The sequence below is a fragment of the Salmo salar genome, chromosome ssa10 (assembly GCF_905237065.1).
Source record: "Salmo salar chromosome ssa10, Ssal_v3.1, whole genome shotgun sequence".
Classification (NCBI taxonomy): domain Eukaryota; kingdom Metazoa; phylum Chordata; class Actinopteri; order Salmoniformes; family Salmonidae; genus Salmo; species Salmo salar.
In genome coordinates, this window is record NC_059451.1 from 29,721,303 (window position 1) to 29,740,570 (window position 19,268).

At 43.0% G+C, this 19,268-nt stretch overlaps 1 protein-coding gene across 1 annotated transcript; it reads right to left on the bottom strand.

Annotated features, from left to right (window-relative positions):
• Nucleotides 1–9,244: 9,244 nt before the first annotated feature.
• On the bottom strand, nucleotides 9,245–13,251 carry LOC106614022 (uncharacterized). Its single transcript, XM_014216914.2, has 8 exons — nucleotides 12,991–13,251; nucleotides 11,631–11,669; nucleotides 11,201–11,500; nucleotides 10,725–11,018; nucleotides 10,305–10,550; nucleotides 10,145–10,186; nucleotides 9,941–10,028; nucleotides 9,245–9,816 (listed from the first exon to the last, which is right to left on the bottom strand). The coding sequence occupies exons 1-8, from the start codon at nucleotides 13,019–13,021 to the stop codon at nucleotides 9,651–9,653; spliced, it is 1,206 nt and encodes a 401-aa protein (XP_014072389.1). The 5' UTR covers nucleotides 13,022–13,251; the 3' UTR covers nucleotides 9,245–9,650.
• Between the last annotated feature and the right edge of the window lie 6,017 nt (nucleotides 13,252–19,268).

A 19,268-nucleotide genomic window follows, 5' to 3' on the forward strand; every position in this document is an offset into this window, starting at 1 on the left:
ACATCAAGGCGGGTCAGCTTCAGGCAAGAAGTAAGGGGTTGAATGTCAGAGAGTTTGGATATTGTTGAATATTAAGTTAAAAGAAAATGACAACAACTCTAACAGTATTAAAAAGATTGCAATGTATTACCACAATAAAACTGAGCAAAAGAGAAAGGCAAGGAGACTGTTGGTCTTCAAGGACACTTCTTCCAACTTGGGGAGATGGTACAGTCCTACTCTTCTCGGGATCCAAACACATTAAGGCACTTATGTCACACATAAAACAAAATATAAAATAGTACATCATATTACATTATTACACCACTACAAACAGTTGAAGTCGGAAGTTTACATACAACTTAGCCAAATACATTTAAACTCAGTTTTTCACAATTCCTGACACTTAATCCTAGTAAATATTCCCTGTATTAGGTCAGTTAGGATCACTACTTTATTTTAAGAATGTGAAATGTCAGAATAATAGTAGAGAGAATGATTTATTTCAGCTTTCCCAGAGGGACAGAAGTTTACATACACTAATTTAGTATTTGGTAGCATTGCCTTTAAATTGTTAAACTTGTGTCAAACATTTCGAGTAGCCTTCCACAAGCTCCCCACAATAAGTTAGCTGCATTTTGGCCCATTCCTCCTGGCAGAGCTGGTGTAACTGAGTCAGGTTTGTAGGCCTCCTTGCTCGCACACGCTTTTTCAGTTCTGCTCACACATTTTCTATAGGATTGAGGTCAAGGCTTTGTGATGGCCACTCCAATACCTTGACTTTGTTGTCCTTATGCCATTTTGCCACAACTTTGGAAGTATGCTTGGGGTCATTGTCCATTTGGAAGACCCATTTGCGACCAAGCTTTAACTTCCTGACAGATGTCTTGTGATGTTGCTTCAATATATCCACATAATTTTCCTCCTCATGATGCCATTTATTTTGTGAAGTGCACCAGTCCCTCCTGCAGCAAAGCAACCCCACAACATGATGCTGCCACCCCCGTGCTTCACGGATGGAATGGTGTTCTTCGGCTTGCAAGCTTCCCCCTTTTTCATCCAAACATAACAATGGTCATTATGGCCAAACAGTTCTATTTTTGTTTCATCAGACCAGAGGACATTTCTCCTTGCTGAGCGGCCTTTCAGGTTATGTCGATATAGAACTTGTTTTACTTTGGATATAGATACTTTTGTACCTGTTTCCTCCAGCATCTTCACAAGGTCCTTTGCTGTTGTTCTGGGATTGATTTGCACTTTTCGCACCAAAGTACCTTCATCTCTAGGAGACAGAACGCGTCTCCTTCCTGAGCGATATGACGGCTGCGTGGTCCCATGGTGTTTATACTTGCATACTATTGTTTGTACGGATGAACATGGTACCTTCAGGAATTTGGAAATTGCTCCCAAGGATGAACCAGACCTGTGGATGTCTACAAATGTTTTTCTGAAGTCTTGGCTCATTTCTTTTGATTTTCCCATGATGTCAAGCAAAGAGGCACTGAGTTTGAAGGTAGGCCTTGAAATACATCCACAGGTACACCTCCAATTGACTCAAATGATTTCAATTAGCCTATCAGAAGCTTCTAAAGCCATGACATCATTTTCAAGCTGTTTAAAGGCGCAGTCAATTTAGTGTATGTAAACTTCTGACCCACTGGAATTGTAATACACTGAATTATAAGTGAAATAATCTGTCTGTAAACAATTGTTGGAAAAATTACTTGTGTCATGCACAAAGTAGATGTCCTAACCGACTTGCCAAAACTATAGTTTGTTAACAAGAAATTTGTGGAGTGGTTGAAAAACTAGTTTTAATGACTCCAACCTAAGTGTATGTAAACTCCCAACTTCAACTGTATCTACAATACATAATGTATAATACCACCATACAACAATTTTACAATGTACGTGTGTGTAGAGTGCGTGTTCTAGTGTTTGTGTATGCGTATGCGTGTCTGTACCTGTGTGTGTGTGTGTGTGTGTGTGTGTGTGTGTCTCTTCACAGTACCCACTGTTCCATAAGGTGCATTTTTATCTGTTTTTTTAATCTGATTCTACTGCTTGTATCAGTTACCTGATAAGGAATAGAGTTCTATGTAGTCATGGCTCCATGTAGTACTGTGCGCCTCCAATAGTCTGTTCTAGACTTGGGGATTGTGAAAAGACCTCTGGTGTTATGTCTTGTGGGGTATGCATGGGTGTCCGAGCTGTGTGCTAGTAGTTTAAACAGACAGCTCGGTGCATTCAGCTTGTCAAAACTTCTTACAACTATTTTATGACAAGTTTCCAATAGTCATAGATCGATAACAAAACCAAACATACACACTACACTCAAAGTGTATACTTTCATTTGCTCTGAGGCTCCAGCAGTTGGTTGCAGGACTGTAGTTCAGACTACAACACAGAGGTATTTTCCATCGACAGCTCACTCATATCACAGACAGAAAAGATGCTGAGGTGTTTTTCCATTCAGTAAACAGAAAGTCTGATATACCACAGAACCTTCTAAAGTGCGGATATTCTATATTCATACACAAACTGTACCTGAAGAGCTCCTAGTCAGAGGCACAATCCCTACACCAACTTTCAGACGGACCTGGGAAAGATTGAGACAATTATGTGAGGTGAGGCTAGAGGGCAGTACAGAGCAAGTTTTGAAGTCTCAGTCACACACACGCCCATCTCAGACATCTTCACACAGACAATACACATCAGCACGTTCCTAACACAGACGGTACATACGAGCATATTATCTCTGTGTACGGAGCACAGTCTCTGTGAGTGTGTTTCTCAGTCCAGTGCACAATCAGGTTGTGTTTATTACTGATGTCACCGATTAGTCCAAGGAAGCTCACAGATCTGGCATCATGTTAAGGTACACTGAAGAATGTGTTTGGATGCATGTGTATACCGTCATATGTTGCATAACGTCATCTCACATTGAGCATGGGCTATCCCTAAGACAGGTTCAGCAAAGATCCCTGCATGGTACTGTGTTACAATAGCAGGGATGTAGAAATAAAGTAATTCTCTATGTGTCTGTAAAAGTTCCTTGATTTCTTTCTCAACCCAGCCTTCCAGTGACACATTTCAGAGATATGAAGAGCTCTTATCAATAAGAGGTATGCTAAGAATGATGAAACCTACTGTAGGCTACAATACAGGGATGAGAAAGGGATGAAAAACAAACACAGTGAGCACTAAGCAGCACAAAAGGAAAGTATTTAACACTAAATCTGCTAAAGCAGTTATTTGGGCTGCTCATGAATGGAAAAAAAAGTATTACTCTGCATTTTTAAAGTCATGCCCGTTGACGTTGTCCACCCAATCAATGGATCAGAGAATGAATCTAGCACTGAAAGCATAAGCTACAGCTAGCTAACATTGCAGTGCATAAAATGTGTTGAGTAGTCGACTCAAACAGCGAGAAAGACAATAGTTGAACAGTTTTGAAAAACATTTTTTATCCAAAATGAAGGAGAAGCAGATTAACTAAATAACGAGCCTACCAGACGAGCTAAATAGCTTCTATGCTCGCATCGAGGCAAATAACACTGAAACATGCATGAGACCATCAGCTGTTCCAGACGACTGTGTGATCACGCTCTCCGCAGCCGATGTGAGTAAGACCTTTAAACAGGTCAACATTCACAAGGCCACAGAGCCAGACGGATTACCAGGACTCCGAGCATGCGCTGACCAACTGGCAAGTGTATTCACTGATATTTTCAACTTCTCCCTGTCTGAGTCTGTAATACCAACATGTTTCAAGCAAACCACCATAGTCCCTTGCCCAAGAACACTAAGGTAACCTACCTAAATGACTACGGACCCGTAACACTCATGTCTGTAGCTATGAAATGCTTTGAAAGGCTAGTCATGGCTCACATCAACACCATTATTCCAGAAACCCTAGACCCACTCCAATTTGCATACCGCACCAACAGATCCACCGATGACGCAATCTCTATTGCTTTCCACACTGCCCTTTCCCACCTGGACAAAAGGAACACCTATGTGAGAATGCTATTAATTGACTACACCTCAGCTTTCAACACCATATTGTCCTCAAACCTCATCACTAAGCTAAGGACCCTGGGACTAAACACCTCCCTCTGCAACTGGATCCTGGACTTCCTGACGGGCCGCCCCCCAGGTGGTAAGGGTAGGTAACAACACATCGGCCACGCTTATTCTCAACACTGGGTCCCCCCCACTAGGGTCCCCCCAGGGGTGCTCAGTCCCCTCCTATACTCTCTGTTCACTCATGACTGCACACCCAGGCACGACTCCAACACCATCATTAAGTTTGCTGATGACACAACAGTGGTTGTCCTGATCACCGACAACGATGAGACAGCCTATAGGGAGGAGGTCAGAGACCTGACCATGTCGTGCAAGGACAACAACCTCTCCCTCAACATGATCAAGACAAAGGAGATGATTGTGGACTACAGGAAATGGAGGACCGAGCTACCCCCATTCTCATCGACGGGGCTGTAGTGGAGCAGGTTGAGAGCTACAAGTTCCTTGGTGTCCACATCACCAACAAACTAACATGGTCCAAGCACATCAAGACCGTCGTGAAGAGGGCACGACAAAACCTATTCCCCCTCAGGAGACTGAAAAGATTTGGCATGGGTCCTCAGATCCTCAAAAGGTTCTACAGCTGCACCATCAAGAGCATCTTGACGGGTTGCATCACTGCCTGTTATGGCAACTGCTCGGCCTCAGACCGCAAGGTACTACAGAGGGTAGTGCGTACGCTGCTGCTACTCTCTGTTATTATCTATGCATAGCCACTTTAATAACTCTACCTACAGTACATGTACATAATTACCTCGACACCGGTGCCCCCCGCACATTGACACATTGACTCTGTACCGGTACCCCCTGTATATAGCCCCACTACTGTTATTTACTGCTGCTCTTAATTATTTGTTATTCTTATCTCTTACTTTTTTAAGGTATTTTCTTAAATACATTGTTCGTTAAGGGCTTGTAAGTAAGCATTTCACCTGTTGTATTCGGCGTATGTGACAAATAAAATTTGATTTGATTTGAAGCAAGAGCGAGATACAGAGATTTTATCTTTTTTTTACTTTCAGTTTCACTTACTTGGCTAGGAAATGCAGCTAGCCTACTCAAACGCCTTGCTCAAACTGAGGGATGCTATGTTAGCTAGTTGGCTATGACAATCCAGCACAACACTGGAACTCTTCCAAGTCAAGGTAAGCTTTTGGTTGTACTAATTTATTGCGACCGAGGCCCGCTGGTGTAAGTGCTTAACTGCTTACTGACTGTACACTAACATTACTGCATGATTGTAGAGGGTTTATTAACGTGTTAGTTATATTTGCTATGTTGACTATGACCTTACTTTAAGCTAATATGGTGATAACAATGTAGGCTGTGTGTAGAGGTTATGATATGGTTTGGCTTGGAAAGGTTTTTTCGCCTGGTCACATACAGCTGATCTCTCTATATCTCTTTCTTGCTTCAAATCAAATCAAATTTGTGGACTTCAAGCTTACCTTGAAGTCCACAAGCGGAGATAAAAAAGAGAGAGGAGAGCGTGGCTGCTATGAAAGTGAACTGTGATTACGCCTGATTAGGGGTGTATTCATTCTGCCGATTCTGTTGAAAAACATTTCTTAAATGGAAACAAATGGAACAAAATGGGGATAAACATACTTGAATTTGTCCAATAGAAACTCTCATTTGCAACTATTGGAGTAATGATAATCTGCTAGATACAGGCAAGAGTGTGTAAGGCAGTATTGAATGTGCCACTGTCTATCCATGTGTCAATGTCTGTCCTCTCAAATTTCCCTCTCAACCTGTGTGCACCTACTTTGTAAACTTTCATCCATAGGCTACGTTGTAGCAACCTCGTGATGGGTATATGGAACATTCTAATATCATGTAGTAGCCTAAGCCTATCGCTGTTATATTGAACTAGGTGAATTGAAAATGAGTGCCAGTCATTCATTATGCAGTAATAGAAATAAGGCTACGCTCATTTAAAAAAAATCGTCCTTCCTAAATGGCACTGACCGCCCCTGGATTGAAGGTGCCGTTGCCAGTTGATAATCACCCCGGTAATTGCCTCGAATCTGAACGTAAACTATACTAAAACTAATTTCAAACATATAACAGATGATAAATAAATGAAGTAAAGTATGATGGGGAGAAAGGGGGAGAATGGGTGAGTTGATGAGCGAGTAGAAGCGAACGATGCATAATTATGTAATCACCAAATATGAATGAAGAACGGGGGGGCAGTCTATTACATTAATATATACTAAATATAATCTCAAAATGGTATGTACCCTATATCAGTCCACCGAATCCAAGCAGTTTTATCAGTCTATATGGGGCCACTTGGAGTACACAGTGAGAGCGTGCATAATTTACAATGGCAAGAAGACCAAGATGAATGGATGCACATGCTGCGTTAGCGTTGGTACAAAAACTGAATGAAAACGACTCAGGTGGTGGGGAAGAAATTAATCATGACATCTCTGATGATTATTATTCTGTTTTTGAGCCTCAGCCTGAACCTAAATCTCAGAGGCCTAAGCGCAAAAAAATACAGAACGGTGCCCGCACGGCTTGTTCTATCCAAAGTGATAGCACCGCTTGGATAGAACAAGCCGGTGACCGTGACAATCCCACATGAAAACATTATACAGTTTACTATAGCATAATACACTACTTACTATAGAATTATATATAACACACTGGAATATACTGTAGAATACTATACTACACACTGTAGTATACCTCGATCATGTGTAACCTACTTACTATATAATGTTGCAGTAAATACTACAGTAGTATCCGCAAAAAAAGCAGTGTTGTAAATTATATACTAATGTCCACAAAAAACACTACAGTCCACAAAAACATTTTTTTTTTTACTAAAGTAAATAATACAGTATTTAATTTTTAATATAACCTGCCTATTCCCCTCCCCCATGTCGCGATCTGTGCCACCCATAAGTGAGAAACCTACATGCCAAGTATAGTATGACTATACAAAACACTGAGAACTCCTGCTCTTGCCACAGATAGAATGACATCAAATCACGGAATATCTACAGTAGCTTTGATTGGATTTACTTTCAAAGTCTTAGCTAGCAGTCATCATTAGTTGTCATCAAGTCGACAATCTACTGGCAAATCCTTTTTAATCCTTGTCACATGAAGAAAATAATGAATATAAATTATAGATTAAACGTGTCGGTGCTCGGCAATTGTACATTAAGATTACACAACAATGAGCCGTTTGGAAGGAATCAGTGGCTAACTGCGAGCATAGCAAGAAACCACTAACGTTAGCCTGCTATTCAATGGAGTGGCTGTTTTTTTTCCCGAGTACCCATCATAAATCCAGAGAATGCCAGACTTTGATGACAAAGTTTGTTGACAAAATTTGGCCACAAAGGACCGCTGCGCCACCTTCAAAAGGTGAATCCAAAAATGCCTTGTATGCTGCTGCATAAATTATGTAATATGCAAGGGAGATATGCATACTGTAGCTAAGAAAGTAATACTAAGTGTATATTGTGTAGTAAACTGTTAGTAGTGCATGTGCCTCACCCTAATAATTCGGTCTATTTTCACCAACGTGGTTTTGTAACACATCGTTCATGGCTGGTGTGTGCTTGTTTGGCTACTTTTTGGTACAGCTTTGACAGTGCTACTGATAGTATTTGTGTTGCTTGGCTTGCACGTGCAAATTCAGCACACACAACATTCTATAATATAATTGAGTTATTTAACTTATATGACGTGTATCTTTTTTGACACACAAAGACCCAAACGGCGTTCAATGTGGTCTATTTTCACCAATTAATGTTCTAACTTGGTGGTGCACAAATAGCCTATAACCTGTTTTAGAGAAATGTAATCATTGAATATTGTAAGAGCTTTCATTGTCTGTTTATATGCCCCATTTATTTATCTTATGGTTCTAACTTGTACAAGGAGTACACTGTAAGAACAGCCCATGTTCTGAATTCTGTCGCTGTACATTTCAAAAGTGCTGAACAAATAGTTATATTGACTGTGTCCGTCGTAGCTTGCTCATTAATGTCTTAATTGAAATGATGGATTGTCTCTTATCTGCTCGTCGTCCCCTTATGCCAAAGTTTGTACATCTCAATTGTCAGTAGAAACCACATTTGTTTAAAAACCTCTACGGGATTGTTGTCCATTCTTGTCCCCCCTGCGGGATGGTTGAACTAACATAGGCTAATGTGATAAGCATGAGGTTGTAAGTAACAAATCATTTCCCAGGACATAGACATATCTGATATGGGCAGAAAGCTTAAATTCTTGTTAATCTAACTGCACTGTCCAATTTACAGTAGCTATTACAGTGAAAGAATACCATGCTATTGTTTGAAGAGAGTGTACAATTATTAACTTGAAAATGTATTAATAAACCAATTAGGCACATTTGGGCGGTCTTGATACAACATTTTGAACAGATATACAATGGTTCATTGGATCAGTCTAAAACGTTGCACATACACTGCTGCCATCTAGTGGCCAAAATCTAAATTGCACCTGGGTTGGAATAATACATTATGGCCTTTCTCTTGCATTTAAAAGATTATGGTACAAAAAAAATCCACAGGTTTTTTTCTTTGTATTCTCTTTTACCAGATCTAATGTGTAATATTCTCCTACATTAATTTCACATTTCCACAAACTTCAAAGTGTTTCCTTTCAAATGATATCAAGAATGTGCATATCCTTGCTTAAGCTACAGGCCTGAGCTACAGGCAGTTAGATTTGGGTATGTCATTTTAGGCGGAAGTTTAATAAAAGGGTCACATCTCTTTAAACAAGCAAAACTGTGGTTTAAAACTGTGGTGTAAATTCTTATATTTACTATTTGAGAGATTTAACTCTCAAGTCAATGCTTTTGGATATTAAATACCAATTAAACAATAGGACAGTAATGTGAGTAAAATATATTTGAAAGTATTGTAAAACTCACCAGCTGTTTCAATCACTCTTCTGTTTTAACAGTAGAATTTTCTCCCAGTAAGCCTCAAATTTCACATTAAATAGAAAATATGTTTTTTTCTGCAGTAAGATTAGTATTTCACACCTGTTTCTATTGTCAAATTCTCAAGCAGCCAAATGAAACCTATTCATAAGTAGAGAGGTACCTTACAGTAAATGGAAGGGATTTACTGTACAGAAACAGCATTACTGATACTCATCACTAGTTCACCTACAGGTGGAACATGAAGGTGAAGTGACTTTAATGATACAGATGGAAAAATTGTGCTCGTACACAATTGTTTTTAACTCATACTGTACATCCTCTTTATTGCTTAATTTGACCAGATAAAAGAAAAACTCTTGTGAGAAACAGAAACAGTGAGAAACAGATACAAAGGATAATGAATATGTTTGTACCAGAGGAGGCTTGTGGGAGGAGCAATAGGAGGACAGGTTCGTTGTAATGGCTGGAATGGAATAAATGGAACAGTATCAAACACATCAAACATATGGAAACCACTTGTGACTCTCTTCCATTTATTCCACTACAATGAGCCTGTCCTCCTATAGCTTCTCCCACCAGCCTCCTCTGGTATGTTCTGTATAGTGTAAAGCACACTAGTCTCTGGTTTGAGTGATAGAGTTTAGCTGGCAGTGGCAGGGTACTGCTGCTTGTCCAACAGGTTGGCCATCTCCATCCAGCCCAGATCCCACTGTACCTCAGTCACATCCTGCTTGGTCTGGGGTGCCTCTCCTGGGGGTGGCCCTTCTTTGGAGGAGAAACAGCTGCGGGTGCACCAGATACACAACCTTGAACCCAATAACAGACTGGTTAGTGACACATACAGAGTTTACTGCTCACTACAGAGTGTTTTTATGTCCATTGAATGTGATTAGTAAACAGAGATATTTGTTGAAGGTAATAACTACTAACCTGTAGTGACGAACCAGTAACATAACAACAGGAATAAGCAACAGGATAACCACAATGCAACAGAACAGCAACAGCCATATCCAGGTACCTGAATGGGGAAAAACATGAACCCATATAAGTCGAGTGTGCACGCGCACGTGCATGTGTGTGTGTTGGAGGAGGGGGGTTGAGGTGATTGAAGGGTTATATGTGTAGACACTGTACCTTCAGAGGACAATGTCTTTCTCTCTTCTGAGGTGGAGTTCCCTAAAATAAAGGCATAAAAAATCAATGCAACGTAAAATGAAGTTAATCTGTATATCAAGCAGTATTGGGAGGTAGTAAAATATTTGGGCCGCAGTTGTGCCCAACCGTTTGGTCTTACTTCTCACAGACAGCCAACTCTCTGGGCTCTCCAACTTCTCCTCAGGTTCAGCACACTTGTAGAAGCCCTCGTCTGCACCGTTCACATTGTCAATGGTCATCTCTGTGACGTTCAGAGAAACAACCTCTACTCCGTCTTTGTAGAAGGTGGTCTGGTTAGGTTTGTGGAACCAGTACCGGCAGTGCAGAGTCACCTGATCTCCCTCTGTGACAGGGTGAGCAGGGCCCACAATGATCATGGAACCATCTGTGAGACACAAGAGAAGACACTAGACCATAGGCATAGACCATTACATATAGTGTATCTTACTTGCTTTCTCATGCATGATCTCGATTTCCACAGGCACATGGCATTATTTCCCCCCAACCACATGATCACAATACTGCTAATGTATCAGACAGTGATACAGATATGGCTCACAGCTCACTGTGATGTTGACCGTGTTGCTGCGCCATTTGCTGCTCTCACACCAGTACAAGCCACTGTGTAGAGAGGAGAGGCTGCAAGCTCCAGGAACGTCCTTCCTGACAGTGCCCTCTAGTGTCTGACACCCAGACCTAACTCCAAAGTCAGTGAGCTGCCACAATGTCCAGTCTGTGGAGTTACTCTCTGTGGAGTTGCTCTCAGACACAGCAGGGCACTGGAGTGAGAAGCGCTTCCCTTGGAAGTGCTGTCGGCTGTTGGGGATCACTACCAAAGAGGGTGGGGTCAGCTCTGCGAGAGAGATGGGTACAATAAGTGGGGGTGACATTTTTAGGATTACTCACTCTACTAATGCCATAACACCAAATGGCTACTCATCTTTGATGAGGTTATGTGTGCATTGATAGCAATAGCAGTAGGCATATTGCATCCAACCAATCAGAGAACAGTGACTAGACTGAAGGTTGTCTCACCTGACACAGTCAAGTGGGCTGGGTCACTGAGTAAGGGTGTGGTTGAGCCATTCCGCTCAGCCTGGCACCAGTAGCTACCACCGTCAGCCTTGGCAACCCCAGTGATGGAGTAACTGTCACCACTGATTATGTGTCTAGCGTTTGGGGTCACAAGTTTGTGAGATGTGTGTCTGAACCAGTGATAGGTCCAAGAATAGTTAGCACCTGCTTCCACACTGCATCTCAGGGCCACAGATTCCCTTAAGTAGATGGTTGATCCTGGGGGCCAAACAGACAGAACCGCTCTGATATTGGGAGACCCTAGAGAAAGAGGGAAGCTCATTATTTCTGGACATTTCTGTGTGTGTATATGAGTGTGTGTATATGAGTGTGTGTGTATATGAGTGTGTGTATATGAGTATGTGTATATGAGTATGTGTGTATGTTTTACCTTTAGAGTCTGTAATTTGGATCATCAATGCTGTTAGACCTGATGAAGAAGAAAAAAAGGATCATTGATCAATGTTATCAGAAGTTAACTCTGTTTACTATTCAGGAGTAGGAAATAGAGCAGTAACAACATTACTGTATATACACTCAGTGGGCAGAGGAATGGGAAACAGTCTCTAATGAGTCTGTAGATGGATATCATCCCCATGGGGTAGGAGGAATGTACACGCATGTCCTTTCCTGCCATTTCTAATCCTTTCCTTCACAACAAGACTCCACACAACCTACAATCATGGTCATGGAGCTTATGGCAAGAAAAATACAAGAGTCGATAGCACTCAAATAAACCCACCTAAACATGTTCTCTTAAGAGTGACATTTTACCCCATTCTCACATTCAACTAATAGGCTACACTAAACATATTTAAAAAATGTAGCCTATGCAGAGTGCACTGCCGTTAATCAAAATTCAGACCGGGTTATATCATCATGCACATTATCAATGACAATAATTGACCATTGAAATGTACAGTGGTGGAAAAAGTATCTAATTGTGATACTTGAGTAAAAGTATAGATACCTTAATAGAAAGTTACTCAAGTAAAAGTAAAAGTCACCTGGTAAAATACGACTTGAGTAAAAGTCTAGAAGTATTTGTAAATAAAAAAAATTAAAAAATTCAGACCGGGTTATATCATCATGCACATTATCAATGACAATAATTGACCATTGAAATGTACAGTGGTGGAAAAAGGATCTAATTGTGATACTTGAGTAAAAGTATAGATACCTTAATAGAAAGTTACTCAAGTAAAAGTAAAAGTCACCTGGTAAAATACGACTTGAGTAAAAGTCTAGAAGTATTTGTAAATAAAAAAAAAAAATAAAAGCATAAATAATTTCAAATTCCCTATATTAAGCAAAGCAGACGACACCATTTTCTTGTTTAAGACATTTACGTATAGCCAGGGGCAGACTCAAACACTCAGACATTATTTACAAATGATGCATTTGGTTTAGTGAGTTCGCCAGATCAGAAGCAGTAGGGATTGGGGACCACGTGTTCTCTTGATAAGTGCATGAATTGGACCATTTTCCAGTCCTGCTAAGCCTTCAAAATACTTTTGGGTGTCAGGGAAAATGCATGGAGTAAAAAGTACATTATTTTCTTTAGAAATGTAGTGAAGTAAAAGGACAAGTTGTCAAAAAAATAAATAGTAAAGTACAGATACCCCATAAAACTACTTAAGTAGTACTTTAAAGTATTTTTACTTAAGTACTTTACACCACTGGAAATGTATATGAACAATTAAGACAATTCTAATTAGTCAATGAGGAAATTAAAATGAATAGGAGCTCACCCAGTATGACATAGACGGAGAGGGAGTTCATTCTATCTGGAGTGGAATTACTCTGGTACACAATTAAAACCCTGTCAAATCTCTTTCTGACTCTATCAAACAGACAGACTAATACAAGTATCAGAGAGATATCTTGCTAACTCACTGTTACACCTGCCATATCAGAATTGTCAAAGGGTTGCAGTCTTCAAAAGGGGAAAAAAAGGTCACTAATTTGGAGGTAAAATCTAAATGTGGATTTAGGGTGGGACAGTAACAATCTAGAAAGACAGAAAACAGGGGATGAGGAGGAGCTATAGGACTTCCCATCATAATAATCGCCCAGCCCCCTTTAGAGATGGCCATCTTACCGGGGACTAGGGGGCAAACATTTCCTCCACTTCCGCCTGTGCCATGGCAATACAGTCACAACTACTACTAACAATGAGGCATATACAGTTGAAGTCGGAAGTTTACATACACCTTAGCTAAATACATTTAAACTCTGTTTTTCACAATTCCTGACATTTAATCCTAGTAAACATTCCCTGTCTTAGGTCAGTTAGGATCACCACTTTATTTTAAGAATGTGAAATGTCAGAAAAATAGCAGAGAATGATTTATTTCAGCTTTTATTTCTTTCATCACATTCCCAGTGGATCAGAAGTTTACATACACTCAATTAGTATTTGGTAGCATTGCCTTTAAATTGTTTAACTTGGGTCAAACGTTTCGGGTAGCCTTCCACAAGCTTCCCACAATAAGTTGGGTGAATTTTGGCCCATTCCTCCTGACAGAGCTGGTGTAACTGACTCAGGTTTGTAAGCCTCCTTGCTCGCACACGCTTTTTCAGTTCTGCCCACAAATTTTCTATGGGATTGAGGTCAGGGCTTTGTGATGGCCACTCCAATACCTTGACTTTGTTGTGGGCCACCAGTACTTCCCACTCAGACAGCGCACCGTCCGACCGATGCCTGGATGACCAGAGGAAGATGACGTGTGGACCCAATAGATCAGCCGAGCACGGACAGCAGACAGAACGTACAGACGCCCAGCGGGACACTGGAGGGGAGCGGGCTCTGCACGTAACGCCTGCTCAATGTCCGCGTCCAGCTCCCACACTACTGGTGCCACCAGGCAGGAGGCCGGGAGTATGGGAGTGGGATCCATGGGCCGCTCCTCTGTGTCATACAGCCGGGACAGTGCGTCTGTCTTCATGTTCTGGAAACCTGGTCTGTAAGAAAGGGTGAAAACAAAACGGGTGATAAACATGGCCCACCTTGCCTGACGAGGGTTCAGTCTCCTCGCTGCCCGGATGTACTCCAGATTGTGGTGGTCAGTCTAGATGAGAAAAGGGTGTTTAGCCCCCTCAAGCCAATGTCTCCACGCCTTCAGAGCCTTGACGACAGCCAACAGCTTCCGGTCCCACACGTCATAGTTTCGCTCCACCGGGCTGAGCTTCCTCGAGAAGAAGGCACAGGGGTGGAGCTTCGGTGTCGTACCCGAGCGCTGAGAGAGCACGGCTCCTATCCCAGCCATTGGACACATCCACCTCCGCTATGAACGCCAAAGAGGGATCCGGATGGGCCAGCACGGGAGCCGAGGTAAACAGAGCGCTCAGGTGACCAAAAGCCCTGTCCGCCTCAGCCGACCACTGCAAATGCACCGGTCCCCCCTTCAGCAGTGAGGTAATGGGAGCCGCTACCTGACCAAAACCCCGGATAAACCTCCGGTAGTAATTGGCAAACCCTAGAAACCGCTGCACCTCCTTTACCGTGGTGGGAGTCGGCCAATTACGCACGGCTGAAATGCGGTCACTCTCCATCTCCACCCCCGAGGTGGAAATGCGATACCCTAGGAAGGAGACGGACTGTTGGAAGAATAGGCATTTGTCAGCCTTGACGTACAGGTCATGCTCCAACAGTCGACCAAGCACCCTGGGACACATGCTCGGCGCGTGTAGCGGAGTATATCAGAATGTCATCAATATACACCACTACACCCTGCCCGTGCAGGTCCCTGAAAATCTCGTCTACAAAGGCTTGGAAGACTGATGGAGCATTCATCAACCCGTACGGCATGACGAGATACTCATAATGCCCTGAGGTCGTACTGAACGCCGTCTTCCACTCGTCTCCCTCCCTGATACGCACCAGGTTGTAAGCGCTCCTGAGATCTAGTTTGGTGAAGAAGCGCGCCCCGTGCATTGACTCAATCGCCGTGGCGATAAGAGGTAGCGGGTAACTGTACCTCACTGTGATCTGATTTAGGCCTCAGTAGTCAATACACGGGCGCAGAACTCCCTCCTTCTTCACAAAAAGAAACTCGAGGAGGCGGGTGAAGTGGAGGACCGAATGTACCCCTGACGCAGGGATTCGGAGACATATGTTTCCATAGCCGCCGTCTCCGTCTGTGACAGGGGATACACGTGAATCCTGGGAAGTGCAGTGTCTACCAGGAGATTTATTGCACAATCCCCCCGTCGATGGGGTGGTAATTGAGTCGCCAAATCGGAGGCGAGAGCCAAATCGGCATATTTGGGGGAATGCGCACGGTGGAGACCTGGTCTGGACTTTCCACCATAGTAGCACCAACGGAAACCCCTAAACACCTCCCTGAGCACTCTCGCGACCACCCCGTGAGAGCCCTCTGTTGCCATGAAATGGTGGGGCCATGACGAGCTAACCAGGGAAGGCCTAGTACCACGGGAAACGCAGGAGAGTCAATGAGGAAGAGACTGATTCTCTCCTCGTGACCCCCCTGCGTCACCATGCCCAGGGGGATGGTAGCTTCCCTATTTATCCCGGACCCTAATGGTCGACTGTCCAGAGCATGAACTGGGAAAGGCCTAACCACTGGAACAATAGGGATCCCTAACCTATGGGCAAATGCTCTGTCGATAAAATTCCCAACCGCGCCTGAATCGACGAGCGCCTTATGCTGGGAATGCGGGGAAAACTCAGCAAAGTAAGCATGCACAAACAGGTGTACAACAGAGGGCTCTGGATGAGAGTGGTGCATGCTCACCTGGGGCGACGCCAGAGTGCCCTGCCTGCTGCCTCGATCCCTAGAGGAACCAACCCGGCACCGACCAGCAGTGTGACCTCTGCGGCCACAGATGGTACACGTGAAAAGCCCCTCCTCCGGCCTCCCTGAGCGCAGCACCTCCCAGCTCCATAGGCACCGGAGCGGTGGTGCTGGGAGAGGGAATCGACAGAGCCCTCTCTGGACGTCCGCGGGTGACCAGCAGGTTATCCAACCGAATGGACAGGTCCACCAGCTGGTCGAAGGCAAGGGTGGTATCCCTGCAGGCCAACTCCCGACGGACATCCTCGCGCAGGCTGCAACTATAGTGGTCGATAAGGGCCCTGTCGTTCCATCCCGCTCCTGCGGCCAGGGTCCAAAATTCCAGGGCAAACTCCTGGGCGCTCCTCATCCCCTGCCTCAGGTGGAAAAGACGTTCACCCGCCGCTCTAGCCTTGGGCGGGCGGTCGAAGACTGCCCGGAAGCGGCAGGTGAACTCCGTGAAGTCGTCCAACACCGCATCTCCTTCTCCCCACACGGCGTTAGCCCACTCCAGAGCTCTCCCTGAGAGGCACGAGACGAGGGCGGACACCTTCTCCCTTCCCGAGGGAGCCGGGTAAACGGTGCCCAGGTATAGGTCCAGCTGTAGCAGGAACCCCTGGCACCGTGCCGCCGTCCCATCATACTCCCCGGGAAGGGCGAGACGCATCCCACTGGGACCGGGTACAGGAGTGACGAGTAGTGGGAACCCCTGTTGTGCTGGTGGAGGCGCTGGAGGGACTCCCTGTCTCTCCCAGCAGTCCATAGTCTGGACGACGCGGTCCATCGCAACGCCGAGATGGTGTAGCATCGCCGCGTGTTCTCTGACGCGCTCCTCGACTCCCATAGCCGGGGTACCTGCTCCTGCTGACTCCATGGTGAGGTGTGGAATTCTGTAAAGGGGTGCGTAACTGGTGGCAGTAAAGTCAGACGCAGGAGAGCAGAACTAGGTAATAGCCGGAGCAGTTTAATTTCAAAACCAACGGCATAACGACATAACCAACATGGGTACAAAACCCGACGTGCACCAGTAAACATGTGCACAAGCACTTACAACAAACAATTCCACACAAAGACATGGGGGGAACAGAGGGTTAAATACACAACACTTAATGAGGGAAATGAGAACCAGGTGTGTAGGAAAAGAAGATAAAACAAATGGAAAAATGAAAAGTGGATCGACGATGGCTAGAAGACCGGTGACGCCGACCGCCGAACGCCACCCGAACAAGGAGAGGAATCGACTTCGGTGGAAGTCGTGACACTGATATACCTCTGCTGGTATACAAATATGCCCTGGTGTTTTTTCCAGACTGCACCTGTTAAGAAACTGACTGTTAGAACTGTTAAGGCTCGGTTAAGGCTCCGTGGATTGATGAGGAATTGAAAAACTGTATGGTTGCGCATCGACTGGCTGACTTACCTCAAATTGAGAAATGATGTCTAAATAACTTAACTCAACAAAAGAAGAAGAAAGAAGACAAGATCAACGGTATAAACAATAATGGAAAAAGAGTACTTTTAATGAAATTACGGCCTGAAAAAAAATCGAATCAGATGGCGTAGTCATCACAAAACCATTTGATGTTGCCAATTATTTTAATGATTTCTTCATTGGCAAAGTGGGGCATCGTATTCATGCATAAAAAAAACTAATGAAAGAAAACCATTATAAATTTGAATTTTGTCAAGTTAGTGCAGGAGAGGTGGAAAAAGTATTGTTACCTTTCACTAATGACAAACTTCCTAGCTTTTACAACTTACAGTGCCTTCAGAAAGTATTCATACTCCTTGACTTATTCCACATTTTGTTGTGTTACAGCCCCAATTCAAAATAAAAAAATGTCTCTCACCCATCTAAACACAACACCTCATAATGACAAAGTGAAAACATGTTTTTATACGTTTTTGCAAATTTATTGAAAATGAAATGTAAAAATATCTCATTTACATAAGTATTCACACCCCTGAGTCGATTATTTGTACCTATGGCAGCGATTACTGCTGTAAGTCTTCCTGGGTAAGTCTCTCTTTCCACACCTGGATTGTGCAACATTTGCCCATTGTTCTTTTCAGAATTTTTCAAGCTCTGTCAAATTGGTTGTTAATCATTGGTAGACAACCATTTTCAGGTCTTGCCATAGATTTTCAATTAGATTTAGAGTACCAGTCAAAACTTTGGACACACCTATTCATTCCAGGGTTGTTCTTTATTTTTACTATTTTCTACATTTTAGAATAATTGTGAAGACATCAAAACTATGAAATAACACATATACTGTAGTAACTAAAAAAGTGTTAAACACATCAAAATATAGATTCTTCAAAGTAGCCACCCTTGGCCTTGATGACAGCTTTGCACACGCTTGGCATTCTCTCAACCAGCTTCATGAGGTAGTCACCTGGAATGCATTTAAATTAACAGGTGTACCTTGTTAAAACAATGGAAAAAGTCAAATAAAATAAAATCAGTATCATAATTATAGTTGAATCTTATCAACACTGTAAGTGTTGTTACATAGATACTGTGTTCACGATGCATTATTCATACATAATTCAATGTTTATTTGATGTAGTAAACAAATAAATGATTTATTGATGTATAGATAAGAATTTAAATGTGATGTAACAGGTAAATTTACGTTAGGCCATTGTTTGTGTTTTTATCTTCCCGGATCTAACGTTCTCTGTTGTGTTACTGCTACGGAATTTGTTAATTGACTGTGTGCAATCTAATTTAAGCAGATCTTAGTCTGAGTCATAATTGTTGATGGCAGAGGCTAAGAAAGACAGTAAAGGGACTTTCAAGGGACTTTAAGGATTCAAAAACATATTTTCAGGACAAGCTGCCAACGAGGTATTTTGTTCAACCTATAGAACTTTGTTTATAGTCGCGGCAAGTTCCATTTGTATTGTCGCGCCAAGCGCCATTTGTATTGTTGCGCCGAGCGCCATTTGTATTTCTTTGTTTCAGTACTGTATAATTTATCAACGTTACTGTGTTCATTCAAACGTATAGTTCTCACGGCGTGACGTGGATGCATCGGAGAAAAAGACGTGCAAGGCAATAAACGCCCGTTTCAAGGACGCTTTGCCTATTTGATGGTTCATCTGAGGGCATAGTGGGATTGCTTATAAGCGTCCGGCTCCTTGAAAGCGGCAGCTCTAGTCTTTAGCTCAGTGCAGATGTTGCATGTAATCCATGGCTTCTGGTTAGGATGTGTACATGCGGTCAT

What these genes read in the sequence shown, in the direction of transcription:
- LOC106614022 (XM_014216914.2), bottom strand. Translation starts at nt 13,021, where the DNA reads ATGAACTCCCTCTCCGTCTATGTCATACTGG. An exon ending in GAGTTGGCTGTCTGTGAGAA is followed by an intron (nt 10,187 to 10,304) that starts GTAAGACCAAAC and finishes CCTTTATTTTAG; the next exon opens with GGAACTCCACCTCAGAAGAG. An exon ending in TTACTGGTTCGTCACTACAG is followed by an intron (nt 9,817 to 9,940) that starts GTTAGTAGTTAT and finishes ATTGGGTTCAAG; the next exon opens with GTTGTGTATCTGGTGCACCC.